This window comes from Sceloporus occidentalis, unplaced genomic scaffold, assembly GCF_023333645.1.
Source record: "Sceloporus occidentalis isolate IW3139 unplaced genomic scaffold, rSceOcc1.0.p SCAF_4, whole genome shotgun sequence".
NCBI lineage: Eukaryota > Metazoa > Chordata > Lepidosauria > Squamata > Phrynosomatidae > Sceloporus > Sceloporus occidentalis.
This window is the reverse complement of record NW_028316984.1, coordinates 157903072-157924297: the sequence shown is the minus strand read 5'-3', so window position 1 is coordinate 157924297 and position 21226 is coordinate 157903072. Positions and strand designations below refer to the sequence as shown.

Sequence of the window (21226 nt, the reverse complement as noted above, 5' to 3'; positions counted from 1 at the left end):
TGCTCTAAGGGGGTTTCGTGTTCAGAAATCCAACTAGCCAGCCAGTCATGCCTCCTCTTAATACTATAAATTGGAAGGAAGTGGAGCAGGTCAACTCATTCTCTCACTCCCTTGCCACCTCAGTATTTTTAGCTAATACTCCACACTCAGCTCTCCTGGAGGTTATTAACCTTACTGGATTCATTCATTCATTCATTCATTCATTCATTCATTCATTCATTTGAAGGCAGTTGAATCCTTTTGATTGCAAGCCCAGGCATGCTGAATTCCAGGCACTTAAGGCGAACTTCCATCAGGAGAACCAGGATGAGGCAAATCCCACCTTCCCAGTGCACTCTCTGAACCTGCTTCAGAAGAATGGGAAACCTCTACATTAAAAAGAGGAAGAACATGCTATTGCTATAACTGGTGCCCACTACACAATAGTTGGATTCAAACTTTTATTTTGTTATAAAGAAAGTAAAAAGGAGTCACCATTTATTCCATCAATCAGTAGCCACTCAGTCAAGTTCTCTTTTTCTGAATGGTTGCAAATCTCAACAGAGTCTCTCAAAAATATTTTATAGGGACTCACTACCTTACAATGTTTAACCTAGAATACAGAAACCTAGCCTGGGGCCTTTTATGTGCATAACATGCTCCCTGTATGGAAAAAAAAACCTATGCCAGGTATGCTACTGGCCTCACACATTAGCATATCAGACATAAACTGTCATGGCTTCATTATGTATGTAGACACACACAAGCTGTTGATGTTGATATACACTAAATATTTTTAGCAGAGCTGTTTATACATTTTTAACAATCTCTTGGTATGCTAATCCATATTCAAATTGCATGTTGCAGCTCTCTGATTACCCTTCTGGTTCATTATATCTACCTGTAAGTCACTGACAGACATTGTTTGCACTGCCATCTGGATTGCATACTGTGGTCTCCAGAACACAAGCCTCAAGCTAGTGGAAACTAACTACATCATGAAAGTGACAGGCACATTAAAAGCACATTGAACACTACCCTACCCAAGCTGACATACACATACAAAACAGCCATTCCATGTTTTCCACAAGATGCAGCAGCACCGTCCTTCTGTCTATGGCTCAAGGTTAAGTATCACACTGCAAATAACTGATAATAAAACAGGGCAAGAGAATAACAATAAAGAGAGAAGAGGAGGAGGAGGAGGAGGAGGAGGAGGAGGAGGAGGAGGAGAAAGATATTTTGCATTATACCAAATATAAAGATGGGCAGTGGGAAGAACAGTAATTTCCTGTTTGTGATTACTATAAAATTTTTGTAACAAAAAAATAGTTTTCAGGTTTTGATGTGATCTCCCTGATATGCAAGAGGCATATTGACAGAGACTCTCAAAGACATACAGACATAAAGACCAACAGTAAAAGCCCAACATTTGCATATATGGGATCTTCTTCACGTCAAGTTTACTAGCATGTTGTCAATCAACAATACCTATGTATAACATCAATAATCACATTCATATGGAACCTGGCAACAATACAAGCCATATCCCTAGAAGAGAAGTGGAAACTGCCATCCGGGTTGCTCTGGAACATGGTGTTTATATGCCACATGTTCCAAAGCTGCCTTGGAACCACCCAGATGTCAGGTGGCTGTCCAGATGTGGGTGACATCAAGATCCTCCAGAGGCACATCATTTATATGCCACATGCTGCTCAAACATCTTGAAGCTGGCTTTGGGCTTTGGCAGGACAGAGAAAGCTGGTTGATTTTTTCTGGCCCAAAAAAGAGCTAATCTTTTCTGCTCCTTTTTGGGCTGGATTCAAGGCAGTATGGTGTTTGGTTGCCACAGCCCCAATACATCTTCAGTGGGGGAGGCTTCAAGCTGCCCCTTCTTGCTGGTCCATTCCCTACCTTACTTGAAGTGTATCTAAACCAATGAATGTCTATGTATTTTAGAAACATACAGAGTATATTAACTCAGACCCAATACATACCTCTGGGAAAGTCCAGGCTGGCGGTGGCCTGTTTTCCCATGAAGGGACGCCGCAGCAGCCAAATTGCCCAGCATCCCTCCACCCCAAAAGGAACCCGGAAAAACTGGGTTCTTTTTGGGTCACTGGGTGGATGTCACAAGTGGGCCAATGGCACACTTGTCTTGTGACTTAAGGGATGCGCAGCAATGTGTATATGCTGCGGGTCACTTACCTCATTGGAGAATTTCAGCATTTCTTATAAGAGTGCAATCTACACACAGCACAATCTGCATCTACACTTGCCCCTCCCTTTTTGTGGACTTGGAGTCCACGGTCTCACTCTTTAGGGAGGGATGAAATGGTGGTGTGTGGCCCCATACAGGCACCTTCGACATGCACAGTATTATTTTCTATGGGATTCAAACATTTCGAGTCATCAGTTTCATGGGGGGGGTGGGTTCCAGAACAAATTCCACACGAATTGGGAGGAGCTACTGTATACTATCACTTCAACATTCTCACTGTCAGCTCCCACAATGTGAAATGTTCAGGTTTGTGTGCTTGAACATCTAGCTTCATATTTTGTTTCAGCACTGCAGTAATTGATGGTGTGCTGATTAATACATCAAGTTACACTGTAACTGTTACAGGAAGCCTTATGTTCAAACTGTTAACTAACATTCAATATGCTATCACACAATTTTACTCCTATTTTTAATTCTGCTTTTTACCTCCTGAAACAAATGTTCACACTCAAATGAAATTGCCTTCAAATCTTGGGGAAAAATCTGTAAATTAATTTCTTGATCATGTTGAGTGGGTATCATCTGCATATTCATCTTTTACATGCTCATTTTTTTTCTTTTTTAAAAAGATGAATGAAAAGGCCCTTGAAGGTACGAGAATGCAGAAGGCACAAAATGATCACACAAATCTATATGTCTAAATATATCTAAACATAAGAAGCATGCAAATATATTTCTTAATTTAATAACTAATGGTAAAAAGTAATATACTTCTTTAAAATAATAAAAACACTCCAGAATGTGGAGAAATGGAGTAGTTTAACTAATGGTTATACAGTCGGCCCTTCTTATACATGGATTTTTTATACACAGATTCAAGCATCTACGGTTTGAAAATGTTCAAAAAAGTATAAAATTTAAATATCAAACCTTGATTTTCCATTTTTTATAAGGAACACCATTTTGCTATGTCATTATATTTAATAGGATTTGAGCATACACGGATTTTGTTATACACAGGGGATCTTGGAACCAAACCCCAGCGTATAACAAGGGTCCACTGTATGATGTTTTTTGACAGGTCTGCCCGTTTAAGCTGTTTGACTGACCCAATCAGGTTTTGGACATTACAAAATAGAATATGCGTGGTGGGCTTGGCATCTATATCACTTTATTATGCATGTATGGAACATAAATATCATCACTTTTTCTTTACACTAATTCTGAAATATTTCACCTACCAATCAACACTGATGCTGTTCAACATGCATCTATTAAACCAAAGCTCATAAAGGCTTCAGGTGTAACCTACTGAAATAAAGAACTAGGAAGTGAATGGCATTTGTATTTATATCTGACAAACAAGTGACTATAAATCCAAGAACAGCTCAGCTGCCATCCTTTTGTGGATATTTATCTGATGCTATTCCTTTTCTTGCAGATTTCAACAGTACAGTTTGTTGGAGATGCAGATGCTTGGACTGTATACATGACAGAGTCCCCAGGGTGATATGAATCAAAATATCTTCTGTCAGTTTTCACTGTGTCCAACATGCAGCATAATTATCAGCAGCAATCAATCAACAAGGCAACATTTTTTAAACATGCTGCTATTCCTGAAATAAAGGATCTTCCCATAGAACCTTATGAAATGTTGCCTATGCAACAAGAACCTAAAATTGTACAGGTTTTTTGCTATCACCATTCACCTAATGGAGTCTGGCTTCTTCGGTATAAAACTGAAGTGTTGATTACAACAGAAAGAAAAATTAGGTCTTCCTCTCTATGATATACACTGTGTGAGATAAAATAGTATATACAACGTGAAACACATACACTTATATTATGTGTGAAATATTTGTATGTAACACTACAGTATGCAACACTGAAATCACCACAGTTAATCATCAAGTTGTATGAAACAGACGTGGTCCCACCCCTATCTCTTTAAATGGCAGGATTGAGTGTTCATTGCCATCTGTTAGCAAACCTTGCTTGAGTTCCCTCTTGTCACTTTCTGGTTACCTAACCTTCCAATTCATGACCAATTATATAATCCATACAGACAGATATAGCATCAAAGATGCTTAAATGACTAAATCTCATGATATTTAACATGGGAGAATGAGCAGACACCTTAGTAATCTTTTAGGTCATTTTATTACTATAAGAATAAGATACACACAGTCTTCCTAGAGAGAGACATAGATATACTATATAATGTATTAAGCATCATATCTCATATTCATCTTAGGAAATAGCACTAATAGGTAGCCAAACAGCTCTGCATTTTTAATTAAATACCTTTACACTGCACTACAATATAATCATTTTCTATGTAACATCTCTTATATCTCTAACGGACATCTGTGGATAAAATCACACTTTTCCATAGGTATTGCAATAAACTGCAACATCTGTTACATATTTTTATAACAAGCATTTAGCTAACCAAGTAAGAAGTGCATATATTCAAAGCCAAATCAAAATATTTGGAAAAGAGGTCCTCTATCCCTATCTCTTACCAGCATTCTCAAAAACTTTATGAAGATACAGACAAGTCCTCACTGACTTCAGTATAGAGAAAGGGATGGATGGGTGGTTGGGTGGATGGTTTTTGGAGTATCTTTCTCATGAACAATAGCATAAACAAATGTAGAACTATAATAATTTCAAACGACTCATAAATTTGGCCAGTCAGACTGCCAAGACCACAAGAACTGCCCATTTTAGATACTTAACTTGCAGCCCTAGAAGGAATGATGAGGTTACTAAAATGCCTTACACTCATGTTATTATTTATTATACAATTATTATTATTTATTTGTATCCCACTCTTTTTCCAGAACTGGGACTCAGTGCATCAGCTTCATAACATTAAAAAAAACAGTACAATTAAAAACATAGAAAAGAGGTGCATTAAAAATGAATTAAATTATTACAATGTTAAAATAGATAGCTATTAGAAGAATAAAATACATTTTAAAAATATAAAACTGTATAAAAACACTTTAAAACAACATCCTAAGCCTTTCCTTTACAACCACTCCATTTTAAAAGCCTGTCTGAACAGGTAGGTCTTAGCCTGCCAGTGGAAAACAAGGAACTTAAATTGAGGGAAATTTTAAAAATTCAAAATGGACTGAGAAATATTTCATTTTAAAAAGTGCTGAATAACCTCTTATATATTTCTGATCGCTAATTGTTTACTTAAGAATGTTGGGTGTAGTTTACACAAGAAAAGAATAGCTGCAGCTTCATCTAATAAGTGTATAAGCATAAGAAGGGCACTGATTGATTTCTAATATATTTGTGGGGAGAAAATTGCTAAAATCACATATTTACTTCCTCTCTGAACCAAATTAATGAAAAATTGTATCCTCACTTTGATCTAGTGCTCCATTATTTGAATCTCAGTATTCAAAAGCTTTGTGATAATCTTGTCAAACAGAGGAATGGTCTCCACTATACCTTTTTTTTTTTTTTTTTTTTTTTTTTTTTTGGGAATTTGGGTTTTAACTACAGAAAAGCCCCAGAGTGAATAATCTACAGGTTGTTCCAGGGCTTATTAACAGCACTGAAAGCACTACCACAGTCCGTACTGCCCTCTTCACAGCTTAGTGTCCTTGCTGATTTCTCTAACTGCTCTGATATAATACAATCACTGCTTTAGAGCAAAATAATCACACAAAATATGCTGAACTAGAGAACAGTAGTTCTGTTTGTAAGTCAAGTGTCTGATTCAATTGAGTTGATGCAAAATGAACATATTGGAAAAAAGTTAAACTGAATAGAAGTATATACTTTTTAGAACACAGGAAATATATTTTTGTTACCAAAGTTATAGTATACCAGGGGTATATGGTACCTGAATACTCATGTGGAATTTATTTGTCCCCTTTACTAGGACATTGTGTTAATTGGAATTAATATCCTATTAAATAATGCAAAAAACAAAAAAGAAAAATCCCTTCTCTTAGCTGTTTGAAGTATAGCACTTGAACAACATAAAACATGGAGCTTCTATTTAATGCTCATTAACTTCCCTACCTTACTGCTATATATATATATATATATATATATATATATATATATATATCAACATGGACTTTAGAAGTGAATAGTTATTATCAGAGTAAGTTATTATCAGATCTTACTAAAACTCCAGTTATTTTTAAAGCATTTTCACAGCTTGGAGCCATGTCAAAGGGCCAAAACAGATGGCTGAAAAGGGCAGACTGGGGCCACCCCAGAGCTGGTCACTCTGCAGCCACAGCAATCACATGCTGCGGCCCCAATCTCCCCAGAGCTGACCCAAATAGGAGTAGAAAAGATCTGCTCTTTTTTGGGCTGGTAAAAAAGATGCCTTAAGCAGCCCAACTGCAGTCCAGGGTGGCTTCTGGACACCCCGGTAGCATGTGGTGTGTAAACAACCCCCCCTCCTGGAGCATCCTGAATCTCCCCCTCTTTGATTTGCTGGGTGGCTTCTAGGTGGCTTCCGGGCATGTTGGGAGTGTGTGTGGTGTAAACACCACACTCCCAAGCTGTCCAGAAGGAATTTTAATATGCTGGTCTTTTCTGGCCCAAAGTCATTTTACAATATCATAGAAGATTTTCAGACCAGCATTTGCCATTGGGTAAGCACTGGTAAAATGCAGCTAAATCATTTAGGAAGCGTGTATGTCTGAAAGCCTGATGCACTTCCTAAATGTCAGGGAATCATCAGCTCCCCTCCAGCATCCCTTAATCGTTCAGGGAGAGGCAACTTCCTATGAACAGAAACTTTGTATTAATAGGACATTGCCTCTCCTTGAACAATTCAGGGAAGCTGGAGGAGAGCTGACAATTCCCTGACATTTAGGAAGCATATCAGGCTGTCAGACACACATGCTTCCTAAATGTTTTAGCTGTGTTTTACCAGTGCTTAAGCGCTGGTCTGAAAATCTTGATAGTCACTTTGTAGTACATAAGGGTGTGGTGTGTAACTCTCAGAGCATCCTGAAGCCACCCCCGTGAGATTGGCTGGGCAGCTTCCAGGTGGGTTCCTGGCATTTTGGGAACATGTGGCAAGTAGACATGAAAACTGCTGCCAAATAAAACGTTAAAATATAATAAACCAGATTACTCTTCTAAAAACTACACATTTCCAACTATCTGTTAATTGTAGTTTTTTGTAAAGTTTGCATCAGAAAGAAATGCTTCTTCAATTGTGACAAGTTATAATAAATAATAAAACTTTTATTTCTATACCGCCCTTCCTATGATCAGGGTGGTGTACAACCAATACCATACATACAGTAAAATACACCTATTGGCAAAAATTGCATAAAACTTCTGGAGGTCTGACAAATTTAATTTTCCTGGATTCCTTTAAATCCTCTTGGGAAATTTCCCTCCTTAAGAAATTAAATGAGCTTGGTCTCAATAAAAATGAAATTTTAAAGCTTGACACTGATAGAGCCAAATCTACTATTTAAAAAAAATCCTAGAAGCAGAAAGATATATGGACTCAACTTCCCTTTCAAAATATGTCATGTTCAGTGCTCAAGTTTTGGTCCCCTCCCCAGCTCCATATCTGTTCCATGTTACCCTCCCGAAGTTCAGAAGGGCTCTAACTCTGGCACGTTTCAATGTGTTGCCCACAGCCATGTTGGAAGGTAGATTTAAAAAAACACCTTTTGAAATCCGTTTTTGCCCATGTGGCTCGGGCACTGTTGAAACCAATGAGCATGTTTTCCTTTATTGTCAATTCTATAGAGACATTCGTCACCAACTGATTAGCCCACTACTGTGTAAATTCCCAGGCAAACCTGACTCCTTTTATTTACGCCTCCTATTGGACAACAATGATCCTACAGTATCCCTTAAGGTGGCTAAATTCTGTTATATTGTTTGTAAACTGCGCCCTCAACTGTCAAATGGCCATTTTATTACCGTGTAGAAAGAACTATTTGATACCGTACATGTACAGTCTACTATCAGTTTATATTTTAATTTGTTATTGTTATATTGATATGTTGCTTGTGTGATTTGTTTTTATACTGGTCAATGACCAAATAAATTTTATTACTTACTTACTTTTATTACTTACTAAAATACACGTACAATAGAAAAAAAATTACATTAATAAAATTACATTAAAAACCAATTCTGGCCAGCTTGCCACTGCTGACAGAGGGGGGAGATTAACTGGAACCTACATCCAGGAATGCTAACTTGAACTTGAACAAGGAGGTTTTTAGTTCCTTCTTGAACTGGGCCAGACAGGTAATCGTGCGGAGCTCTATGGGCAGCGAATTCCAAAGGGTCGGGGCCGAGATGGAAAAAGACCTCCTCGATGTGGAGGTTAATCTTGCCCCAGGAGTCCTTAGTAGCTGCTGCCCAGATGTTCTGAGTGTGCGGGGCGGAATGTATGGGGAGGCAGTCCTCAAGGTATCCTAGGCCCAAGCCATTTAGGGCTTTATAGGTAATGGCCAACACCTTGTATTGCGCCCGGAAACGAATAGGCAGCCAGTGTAGCTCTTTAAGTACTGGTGTTATGTGGCTGGCCCTGGATGTACCAGTGACCAGCCTGGCTGCCATATTCTGCACCTGCAACTGCATAGCAAATAGAAAGCAACATCCCTATTGTTGCTTATGGTGTGGTATCCAGCTGTGAACGTGCTTCATCCAACAACATGCAGCCTATAGGTTCCAATGTCTTTCACTGTTTGTTTGGCAAAGCTGATTCCTTTCATTGTAAAGATGTGCAAAAAGAATACAGGAACAGTATGGTATTGTTCCTTTTCATTAGAGAGAGAGAACCTTTGGCCCAGTACAGATGGGTGGGAAGCACCATCATGGGCCCAAAACTAGGGCTCAGGAGAGTATAGCAACCACACGCTCCTGAGTCCTAGTATGTGCGGGCAGCACCATTATTGAGTGGCACCTCCCACATGGGGCACGTATCCATGAGCACCCAAACGTCAGTGCCAGGAAGGGCTGTCATAGGGCTGCATCACAGCCCTTATGACATCCTAAGGAAGAAGCTGCTCTAGGCAGCTTCTTTCTGTTGGCATATCATTGCCACACAATTTGGTTGCTGCAGTAATGATCCACAGCAAAGAGGGGTGGCGTTTCCCCGCCTGTGTGTACCGGGCCTTTGTGAAGAGAAAGAATCTTAATAGCTAAATTAGAATCTCGCATGAATGTTTTCAAATATAAAGAGAAGAACATTTTACTGAATTAAAAACATGGGTGAATTCTCTGATTCTGAACTTCTTGTTCCTTAATTAACATTAAATGATACAAGGGCAAGTGGAGCTAAGTTCTGTAATTTAGGGGTGGAACAGATGGGCCAACTGCTTTGAAGGCAGGGCATTTAGATAATGCATGCTTCCAAAGCAGGCAGAAACTGGATCAAAGCCATCCTCCGGGGTTAAAAACCGGAGGAAACAGAACCAGGATAGTCCAACCCAAGGCAGAAAATGTACATGTTTGCACCTGCATAAAAATGTCCTGAGGTGAATGCAGGGGTGCAGCAAAGCAAAGCAATGAAAGTGCACCAACTACAATGGATTCAAAGATATAGCCATGTTAGTCTGTAGAATCAATATGTAGAGAGATCTTGTAGTACCTTTGAGACTAACTGAAATAAAGAAGTTGGCAGCATGAACTTTCGTAGATTTCAGTATATGCATCTGAGGAAGTAGACTGAAGTTTATGAAAGCTCATGCTGCCATGACATTCTTGCAAACAAGCTTGTAAAATGTGGGCTAGACAAAGTAACTGTTAAATGGCTCTGTAATTGGTTGACTGGCCAAACCCAAAGGGTGCTCAATAATGGCTCTTTTTCAGCCTGGAGAGAAGTAACCAGTGGGGTCCCACAGGGCTCTGTCCTGGGCCCAGTGTTATTCAACATCTTTATCAATGACCTGGATGACAGAATTGGTACTTATCAAATTTGCAGATGACACCAAATTAAGAGGAATAGCTAATACTCCAGAGGACAGGATCAACATTCAAAATGATCTGAATAGACTAGAAAGCTGGGCCAAAGCTAACAAAATGAAATTCAACACAGAGAAATGTAAGGTACTGCACTTAGGGCAGAAAAATGAAATGCACAGATATAGGATGGGGGACACCTGGCTGAATGAAACTACATGTGAAAGGGATCTGGGAGTACAAGTAGACCACAAGTTGAACATGAGTCAACAGTGCGATGCGGTAGCTAAAAAGGCCAATGCAATTTTAGGCTGCATCAATAAAAGTATAGTGTCTAGATCAAGAGAAGTAATAGTACCACTGTATTCTGCTCTGGTCAGGCCCCACCTGGAATATTGTGCCCAGTTCTGGGCACCACAATTCAAAAAAGGACATTGAGAAACTGGAGCGTGTCCAGAGGAGGGCGACTAAAATGGTGAAAGGTCTGGAAACCTTTCCCTATGAGGAACGACTCAGGGAGCTGGGGATGTTTAGCCTGGATAAGAGAAGGTTAAGAGGTGATATGATAGCCCTGTTTAAATATTTGAAAAGATGCCATATTGAGGAGGGAGCAAGCTTGTTTTCTGCTGCTCCAGAGAACAGGACCCGGAACAATGGATGCAAGCTACGGGAAAAGAGATTCCACCTCAACATTAGGAAGAACTTCCTGACAGTAAGGGCTGTTCGACAGTGGAACACACTCCCTCGGAGAGTGGTGGAGTCTCCCTCCTTGGGGTTCTTTAAGCAGAGGCTAGATGGCCATGTGCTGGGGATGCTTTGATTTGGATTTCCTGCATGGCAGGGGGTTGGACTGGATGGCCCTTGCGGTCTCCTCCAACTCTATGATTCTATGATTCTATGATCTCTCTACGTATTAACTCCAATGGATGTAATTACAATTACTATAGAATTAGTTACTACTGGACAACAGCCATTAACTCTCCATGTTTTTTTTAATATATTTGATCTATGATACCCAAACATTACTAGCAAGAAATTAAATCTTCATATTTATGTCACAAGGACGAAGCTTCTTGCTCTAAGTTGAAATGCTGAGTTTTGAAACGGCAAGTCCCTCACGTGATACTACAGGTCAATATGTAAGACTAGAAAACAATGTGCATTAGCTGTCTCCTAGAAATCTTTAAACACTCTCTCCACTTGAAATCAGTGCACTGAAATAATTGATTTAAACCAACACAATTTAAATCATTAAAATAATGATTTACCTCACCAAGAGAGAAGATTGATTTAAATTACTGATATAAATAAAGCTTCCAATTTTGAAATTCCCATATTTGAATTTCATTAATACAAATGCAAGGTAGCTGGAATAATAATTAATGTATACTAATTTGCAACTTACACAAGCCCTTATATATCCCAGAGCAACCTCCATGAATCTGGTGCCCACCAATTGTTTCAGTTGAAAACTCTTACCAGTCCATAGTATCACAGTCTATTATTAAGGAACATGGGTATTGAAGTACAAAAAACTGAAGGGCAGAAAGTGAGAAAAGGATGATCTAGAGCACAGTTTGAAAACTTTGGTCATACAGTCACAACATGTCTGCACTTGAAAAAAGAGAGAGACTGGTTCTGTCTGTGCATATGGAAAGACACTAAACAAGATTATTTACTTAAAGGATAAGGGACCAACTAGAGACAAATGGTAGTTCTTGGAGAAAATGTTTCTCAATGAGATGTTTCTTAAAAGAGTAAAAAGTTCTCAAAATACAATACTAACTATAGACATTTGAAAGATGGAAGTATAAAAACATCCATATCGTCATATATGGCTGATGATATATACACAGCGGCATCTTCTAGATCTAAGCACCCATTATGACCTATTTGTCCCTGGTTCAGAAGCAAGCCTGCAAAAATGAATAGAATACATTAATAAATGCATTCATAATTTTTGTTTCACTGTGGTTTATTTATTCCTTAGAAAATCCCCTGACTCAATTTGTTTGGGAAATATTCAGTTTAAAAATATTACAAGTCTAAGTGTTAACAAAATTTTGTTTTAAGATTTGTATTAAATTCATCTCAAACCAAGCTCTACTTAAAGACTATAATATTAACATTTAAAATAATGGCAGGTTACAGACCACCGAAAAGTGGCGGCCTGCACCCGCCCCTTTCCCAGCCGGATCGGGGCTTCAGCGGCCAGAGCGGCAGCCGCTGAGGCCCCGATCCGCAGCTTTCCAGGCTGCGGGGAAGCGGCAAAAGGCCCCTTCCCCGCAGCCTGGAAAGGTGTGTCCTTGGGGGCTTCAAGCCCCAAGGACACCCCGCGGCAGCGGGGAGGAGGAGAAAGGGGCCGCTTGGCCCCTTTCTCCTCTGCGTCGCTGGGTGCAGCCATCTGAAGGCTGCGCCCAGTGACACAAACAGCAAAAGGAGCTCCGTTTCGGAGCTCCTTTTGTGGCTGGGGAAGGGGCATACTATGTGCCCTGGCGCGGCCTGACAATGTCACATCCGTGCCGCCCCATATAGAGTTCTTGTGTGCCTTCAAGTTGTTTCCAACTTATGGCAACCTTAAGACAACAGTATCACAAGGTTTTCTTGGCAAGATTTCTTCAGAGGAGGTTTTCCATTGCCTTCTCCTAAAGCTGAGAGCATGTGACTTTCCCAAGGTCACTCAGTGGATTTCATGGCTGAGTGAGGAATTAAACCATGGTGTCCAGAGTTGCAATCCAACACTCAAACCACTACACCATGCTACATCACAAAATGGTGGGATAGATGGCTATTGAAGAAAGAGCCTTTGTCATATTGGCTCCATATCTTTGAAATTATTTGAAGGAAAAACTACTAGCCAACCTCATTAGCAACACTGTCATGCTAAGACCTTAATGTCACACTAACCTATCCCAAAATAGACTCAGCATCTCGGACAGCTTACTTAAATTTCAGACTAAAGCCTGAGGGAAATGCACCACCACAACGCCAAGCAAGACACGAGGCACCACTGGAGTCAGGGCAGTAGTCAAGGTACTCTGGAGGTTTAATGTTGAACATTAAGAAAACTAAACCCATAACTAAAACAATAGTGAATATTCACAAATTTGATATAGAGTTCTGTGGCTACCATGGATGGCTAAAAGACAAGCACATGGGTAGTAGAGCTAATTGGATGTGACCTTTCCCTAGAAACCAAGCCAAATTGAGGCTGTTGTATATTGGCCATATCATGAAAAGACTAGACTCACTAGAAAAAATGATAATGCTTGGAAAGATAGAGTGCAGTAGAAAGAGAGGAAGACCACACGCCAGATGGATAAACTCAATCAAAGAAGATACAGCCATAAGTATTCAGGAAGTAAGCAATTCCATTGAGTACAAGGAGCCTTGGAGATATTTCATTCACAGCATCATCAGAGGTCAAAATTGACTTGAGAGAAGTTAACAACAACAACAAAGTAGGCTAGGGAGAAGAAAATGGAGAGAAGGGAAGCTGATGGTGGCAGAACTGAACAAGCCCAAATGCAAGCTAAACTCTGGTAAATTTGTACCTGGTTCATGAAACTTAGGCCCGGTACATACCTCCTTGTGGAGGGGCACTGTCCCCAAAAGAACCTGGGAAAAACAGGTTCTTCTTGGGATGCCATGTGCATGTCACGAGTGTGCCATTGGTGCACTCTTGACGTAAATGACATGCAGCGAAGTCTATATGCTGCCAGTCACTTATGTCATGATGGCGGCCCCCATATGGATGTTCCGGAGTTCCGGAAGCGTGCAGTTGCTTTGCGCTCTGCTCATTCAGTCCTGGGCCTTAATTCCACTTGGCATTTCAAACAGGGGGAAATAATATTTCCAGCTTTCCAAATACTGGTTTAGTTCCCATTATTTATTTAAGGGACAGGCAACAGAACAGTAGTTCTGTATGGTGCTTTGAGACATAAAAATATTCTAAGGCTCAAAGGGGGCCTGAAAAGGGGGCATCTTAAGTAAAAGAAAAGTGTGACAAGGAAAATCTTCTTGACGCCCCTTTCTCTCTTTTTTCCCTCTGAGCCTTCGAATAAATTTGAGGACTGTACTCCCACCCTCCTCCAGCTCAGTCACCTCCTCAATCTGACACTCCTTGCCCCTATTACTGACCACTAGATGAGTATGGAGGGGGTAGGGGAAAGGTTAAGGAAAAACTAGATGACTATGGAGGGGGTAGGGGAAAGGTTAAGGAAAAGCCTTGTACACAGAAAGGAACAACATTCTATGATGTTCCTGCGGTGGATGAGAAATGCTAAAATTAATAATTTTCCCTTGGAGAAACAAATAAATTAAGGAAGTACTTCTCTGGTAGGGTATACCTTTTCCTGCTCTTACTCTTTAATCCAACCCAATCTTTTTACCTGTTACTTTTTAAAATGGTGCTTCTTCTATAAGTTGTTGGAAGCAGTGCTCATCATTTCTATAGCTTCATTTTTTAAAAGCATAACTTGAAATACATTGGGGGGAAATAAAGTCTACATACATTGATATTTTGTAGTGGGTCGCTTTTTAATTTATATAGTTGAAGACCCCTAGTTTGGAAATATTTATTAATAAAAATATGTCTGGAATTGTATACAAATGGACAGATCATCACTCCAACTAGTATGTTGTGATGATATGATAAGAATATAAGAGCAGCACTGTGATGAATACAACGAAAATTTAAAATTGAATTTCAAATTGGACATAGTAAAAAAAATCCATTAATGCATTTTATGTTCCATATTAGTCCAATTTAATAACAGGAACACAGAATAAGTCACTAGACTGATAGAGAAAAATATGTTTCCCTTGTGTGTGTGTGTGTGTGTGTGTGTGTGTGAGAGAGAGAGAGAGAGAGAGAGAGAGAAAGATATCTATCTATCTATCTATCTATCTATCTATCTATCTATTCCCTTTGCTTACTTTTAGGACTTCAAGGTTTTATTAATTAAGGTTAGAAAATCAATTTAATGTGTATATGGGGGTTAAATTTTGGAAAGCCAGATAAACACAAACCTAGCAGGACTGGTGAAAGGTGATATACCTTAGAAAGGCTCCTTCAAGTTTCACTACCACCACCACCAAAGGTTTTTGAAAGAGAAATGGGATGAAGGGAATAGTAATAGGGTAATGGGATGATTCCTGAAAACCAGAAGCAGACTATCTCCATGAATGGGAGCTCACTGCTCAGTTGTTTTCACCCTTTCCAATCTAGTTCCCTGTATGATAGCCAAGGGGGGAGCGTGGAAAAGAGGGAGCCTATTTCCATCAGGCACACTGTATGAGAAGGTATAATTCATTCAAAAAACAACAACACAATAATTCTAGGTAAGTCAGAAGGAAGCAAAAAGAGAGGTAGAGCTCATGCCAGAGGGATGGACTCAATCAGGGAGGCCACAGGCCTGATCCTGCAGGACCTGAGCAGAGCAGTAGAGGATAGAGTGTCTTGGAGATTTCTCACCCACATGGTTGCCATGAGCTGAGCTCAACTCGAGGGAAGCTAAAAACAAACTTGCAGGGAGAATGAGCCCAACCTCTTGGGAGACATCATTCCATAATAGGGCACCACAGCTGAGAAGACCTTCTCTATGTTCTCACACAGGGAAATGCTCCCACTGGTGGGTCAAAAAGAAACACCCTCACATGTGGGCAAGCATGTGTGTGAGCGTGCATGCATGTGGAGAAAGATGCTCCCTCAGACATTGTTTTACCTCTAAAGAGTAGCAGGGAGGCTATACAATGAGACAATTTTCTTGTACTGGATTTGGTACAGCATAGAACAATTAAGAAGAAATGGAGTAGGATCGAAACTTGTTTCCATCTTATTTCTGGATGTCTTAATTTGGGGAGGCTCTGCTCTAGAATCAAGAGTGTGTGTTTGTACTGTTGAACTAAAACTGTGTGGTACCAACACAAGATTTGTTTTCCTCTGTTTGACATGATATATTGAAAAGTCTGTCCAGAGGGAAGGGGCACCTGATGAGAAGGCAAGGCGAGCCACTGTAAGACAGAAGAAACAAGTCCTCCTGCTTCTTTTCATAGGATTTGCAGTCCTATGAGTAAACATCTAATAATAATAATAATAATAATAATAATAATAATAGTTTATTAATATTCTCCCACCACTCCCAGATGGATCGAGGCAGGATTACAGTGCGCTAAAATACATACATCAATAATAAAATACATATAAAAACACATCAATAAAGTAGTACAATTAATCTTAAAACTAACTCAGCATGAAGTGGTAATGCAATAGAATTATATAATGGCCTAAAAATGTTTCTTACATAAGGTCAGGTGGGTAAGCTCGCTGGACGAGATCCATCTTAAGTGACCTCTTAAATGCCTCCAAGGAGGTAATAAGACAGATCTCTTCCAGAAGACCATTAATTTGGAGAGGCAACAAAAAAATTACCCAGTGGCATGGCTTGATGCCATGCCATGTGGTCAGCCCATATGCATTCAGACTGCCCATGCAAGCATTGGGGGTTCAACCCAATTTGGGAAAAAGCAGGATTGAACTGCTTTGTCCTGCAAATCTGCTCTGGCTCAATGATTGCAGGTCCCTGGAGAGTTTCCAGGAAAGAAAGCAAGAATTGCAGTCAATGGGCACTAATATAGTATCAGTCCCTGGCACCTTGGAAAAAAGATATTGCTATTCCCCCATATCAGATAGCCTCTAGCTCATGCTAATGAAGGGAAAATGTAAATAAAAGTAAAATGTCTCTGAAAAATGGTTATTGCCTGAGGAAACTGATTGTCTGTAGTTGTACTTTGGCTTTGATGTAGGGCCAAATCAGATATTATATTAAAAGTTATATTTGCACTGTTAGCTGTCTTGAGATCTTTTCAGGAAAGGTTATATATAAATTAAAAGGGTAAATAGGTAAGTGCATATCATGCAGAGTGCAAAGGCAGGCTTATTGTTGAACATAAAGAAACAAAAATAATGACCACAGACAACTTACACACATTCAAACTAGACAATGAGGAAATAGAAATAGTAAAAGCTCAAACATGGATTGGAATGGGGACTGCGGCCAGGAAATCAGAAGAAGATTAAGAATGGGTAGAGCGGCTATGAAAGAACTAGAAAAGAAATGCAAAGACATACAACTCTACACAAAAGTCAGAATCATACAAGCTATTGTATTCCCTGTTACCATGTACGGATGTGAGAGCTGGACAGTTAAGAAAGAAGATAGGAGGAAAATCAACTCATTTGAAATGTGGTGCTGGAGAAGAGTGCTGAGGATACCATGGACAGCCAAAAAGGCAAACATATGAATTATAGAGGAGATTAAGCCAGAAATATCCCTAGAAGCCAAGATGACAAAACTTAGACTGTCATACTTTGGATACATCATGAGAAGGCATGAATTGTTGGAAAAAACAATAATATTGGGAAAGTTAGAAGGAAGCAGAAAGAGAGGAAGGCCACATGCTAGATGGATGGACTTTATTAAAGAAACCATGAATATGAGTTTGCAGCAGCTGGGCAGAGTAGTGGAGAGCAAGAGGGCTTGGAAATGTCTCATCAGCAGGGTCGCCATGGGTCGAGATTGACACAAAGGCAGTTAACAACAACAACAAAAATCATGTGGAAATGTAAAAAAAAAAAAAAAACCAACTTGCAAATGTTCATGTTCCCAGTAGAAAATCCCACTGAGACAATTGTCAACTTCCAAGAGATTTTTTTTTTTTTTGGATTTTGAATTTTCTTTGAGAAAAATTAGACTGCATTAAAAATGGGTTTTTAAATGCAAAACAACTCTTTATAGTGAAAACAATTTATTTTATACAAGGTACACCATTTCTGTAAAAAAAATGTCGATATGCACAAAGAAATTCAAACATTTTTTCCTCAAGAGTCCTGAACTGCAAATTAGCACCAAAAAAATCACAAAACCTCTCAAAATCTTGTGCAAAAGTATAAAACATCTGAAATTATTTGTTCTTGCATATGAAATAAATAAGTGATGGGTTAAATCCCGGATGTCAATCTTTTAATCTCTTTTCATGGAAGATGATGTTGATATACCCTGTCAGATTATTCTAAATAAATCAAATAAATTTCTTCCTACTCCAACTGGTTAGAATTATTTCAGAATCACAATTTTCAATTCTCTTTGGCAATTTTAGACTACAACATAGGCCATGGCAAGGAAAGGAAAAACATATGAACCTAGTCAAGAGCGAGCAGCCTAGAACAAGAGAAAGACAATTGTACATACTGTAAATGGAGGATCCTGAGTGACAACAATCTCTGTGAATTTTATAGTTTAATCACGAATTTATTTATAAGCTCTTTCTCTTGCTTCTAGTTATCAACAGCTAATGCTCATAGATTTGTAGTCATATTGTAATAGTTAAAATTGATTATTCAAGATAAATGTATTTTCTGTTTGTAATTTAATTACATTTTTTGCTTTGATCAATGTCATATCTCATTAATGAAAATATTATTCCATAACCTGTTAATTTTCTTCTATACTTTTTTTTTACTGTAGCTGCTATATCTTGGAAATTATAAAGGGTTGAAAATCTACCACTGCCACAATTCAGGGCTAGCAACATTTCAGGAAAATGGACTAATGCTCCAAAGTGAAAGCATAAAACAACTAGCGAACAAATGATTTTCAACTGACATTGTTCAAATAATGGCATAAAACAACAACAATAAAATACACAGCCACAAAACTAGTTTCTATTTAGTTATGTAAATCTTATTATAGATACTGTATAGACAGACAGTATGGCAACCTAACAAACATTCCTATCGTACCATCAAAATATATCCTATGTACTATCTGTTCTCAACAGTGGTATATATACTTCTTAATTTTTATTTTGACAGCAGTCAACCAGATATGGGGGAATACAATACTGATAGGTACCAATTGCAGGCTACTGAAAAGGAGTTCTGCATGCATTTCCCCATGATTAGATATCATCTCATTTATCACACACATCAGCCTGTTGAGCATCTAGTACAGATGATTCACATCCATAAACCCATTTCTGCACACAAACTGCACTACCTGGATCAAAAATACTGTTTAATTTATGCCTGTAAGAAAGGAAAGAATATCTAACCTACAATGTAATAGGGGGGGAAATGCTATGAAGATATTAAAATCCGAACTATATTACATTTCCTTGTGGAGGCCAATATCTGTCTATAACGGTTCCCTCCAATATACTTGTAATGTTCTTTAGTCACTAACACATTCAGATACTGTTAGGCAAGGGACAAAGGCAAATGACTGAAAAAGCAAAAGGACTCAGCTTCAATTTAACTGTCCTGTAAGGTACATACTAATTAGCTTCAAAGCTATGAAATCTTAGCTAGCATGTTAAGTCTGCTACATGACAGTATAATTTGCCTTCTTAAAGGATTATGCAAATTACAACTCATCATTCCATTACACGACTGAAAAAAGTGACAGCTAATTTATACATAACACACCTTTCAAATCCCTAAGATGTGAAGCACCTGTGCAATACACTTTGCCTAGGTTTTCCTGGGTTTAAGTACTTGTTTACTGCAATATACAGAAGCATACCTAAGAGATTTAATAAAGTCCTAGAGGTTTATTTATTTCCCTTTTAACTTCAAGAGCACAATTCCCAAGTATGAAAACAACATATATCTGTCCCCCATTTCAAAGGTATTTCATTCAAGCAGAAGTGTAAGTTGTCAATGCATGTTTAACTTCTCAATAGGGGGACAGAACTAATGCACGAGCCAGAAGAAAGACTCACACAGATTTCAACATACTTCTGGTAGGTAGATTCACAGTAGATTCCGTCATATCTGTAGATTTTCCTACATTCTGATTGGTTGGGCAGAGGATGCTGGACAGTTATTCTGTAGAGGTATCAAAAACAGATATACATGACTAGAGATTCTCTACAGTCAACTGTAATGCAGGACAATTACTATTTTAAAAGGTACTGTTATTATATATTACATCTATTTCATCTTATTACATTGCAACATAGAGGACAGATTCTACTTCTGGAATGCAGCACAATTTTTTCTTCTCAAAATGGAAAAAAATGGGATTCACAAAAAAACCCTAATTAACTAAATTTTAACAATCGTGTGTGTGTCAGTATGCATATAAAATAAGGGTAATACAAGATTTAGCTAGCACTAGATTTAGCTTGTCCTCACATTTGGGTTCCCAATTCTCCTTTGTATCTATCAATATTCAGATTGATTAAAATCTTTAAAGTTGCATCACCTAACACTCTCCTACCTTTCCTTATAAAGTCTTTAATGAATATATGGCCAGTGGCCACAGTTTCAGAGGATGAATGCCTAGCATATAACTCTGGCATCTACAATTAGCCATTCCACTCAGTATTGCTTTTATTTTAAATTAAGGAATATGAAGTATTGCACTTAACATAAGATTCAATTTAGACATTCTTGACTAAATTCAGGTTACTAGTATAGCATCTATTGTTGCAAGAAAAAAAATTAACCTACAATTCGAGTAATCTATTCGCTTTCCAATAGATTATTTTAATAAGATTTCACAGGAGTATTCTGCTTTGAAAAGCAACTAGTACAAAACTATGCAACTGTTATCTGTTTTCTTAGGTTTTCAGCTTTAATATTTATTGAACAGTGTTTTTACATAGTTGAATATCAGAGTTCCTTGATAGTTAGTTATTTATGTAAATAACTGGAAATATTCTAGCCTATTTTTCCTTACAATTGTCACTTGATATACTGTAGGTGATGAATTGTTATGAAAACTGGCACTAAATATGTTTAGAATATTCTAATACCCTGTTCCTCTTTTCTAAAATTAATGTCTATTAATTTTTTGAAAGTTATGGAAAGGCTCTTATTATTTCTCCTTTATCCATCCTTTATAAATCTGGAATGATGAAATAAAATGAAATAAAATGAAATGAAAATGGCTGGTCTAAAGTCAATCATCCACATAAATCCCATAATCATAAAAATGCCAATTATAACACATAGTACTGGAATTAACATACAGTGGACCCATTTTAATTAAACAATAGAAGTGTTTATTCTGAACAATCTACAGATCATGTTAA

General features: G+C 38.4%; 1 protein-coding gene across 6 annotated transcripts in view; it reads right to left on the bottom strand.

Moving 5' to 3' along the window:
• NPAS3 (neuronal PAS domain protein 3) overlaps positions 1–21226 on the bottom strand; it is a 948130-nt gene that overhangs the window by 780892 nt on the left and 146012 nt on the right. For 3 of the 6 annotated variants that reach the window (XM_089523551.1, XM_089523553.1, XM_089523554.1), the window contains exon 2: positions 19926–20015. The exons of the other annotated variants lie outside the window; for them this stretch is intronic. In XM_089523551.1, the coding sequence (XP_089379677.1) occupies positions 19926–20015 (90 nt within the window). The remainder of the gene's footprint in view (positions 1–19925; positions 20016–21226) is intronic. 6 annotated transcript variants of the gene reach the window in all.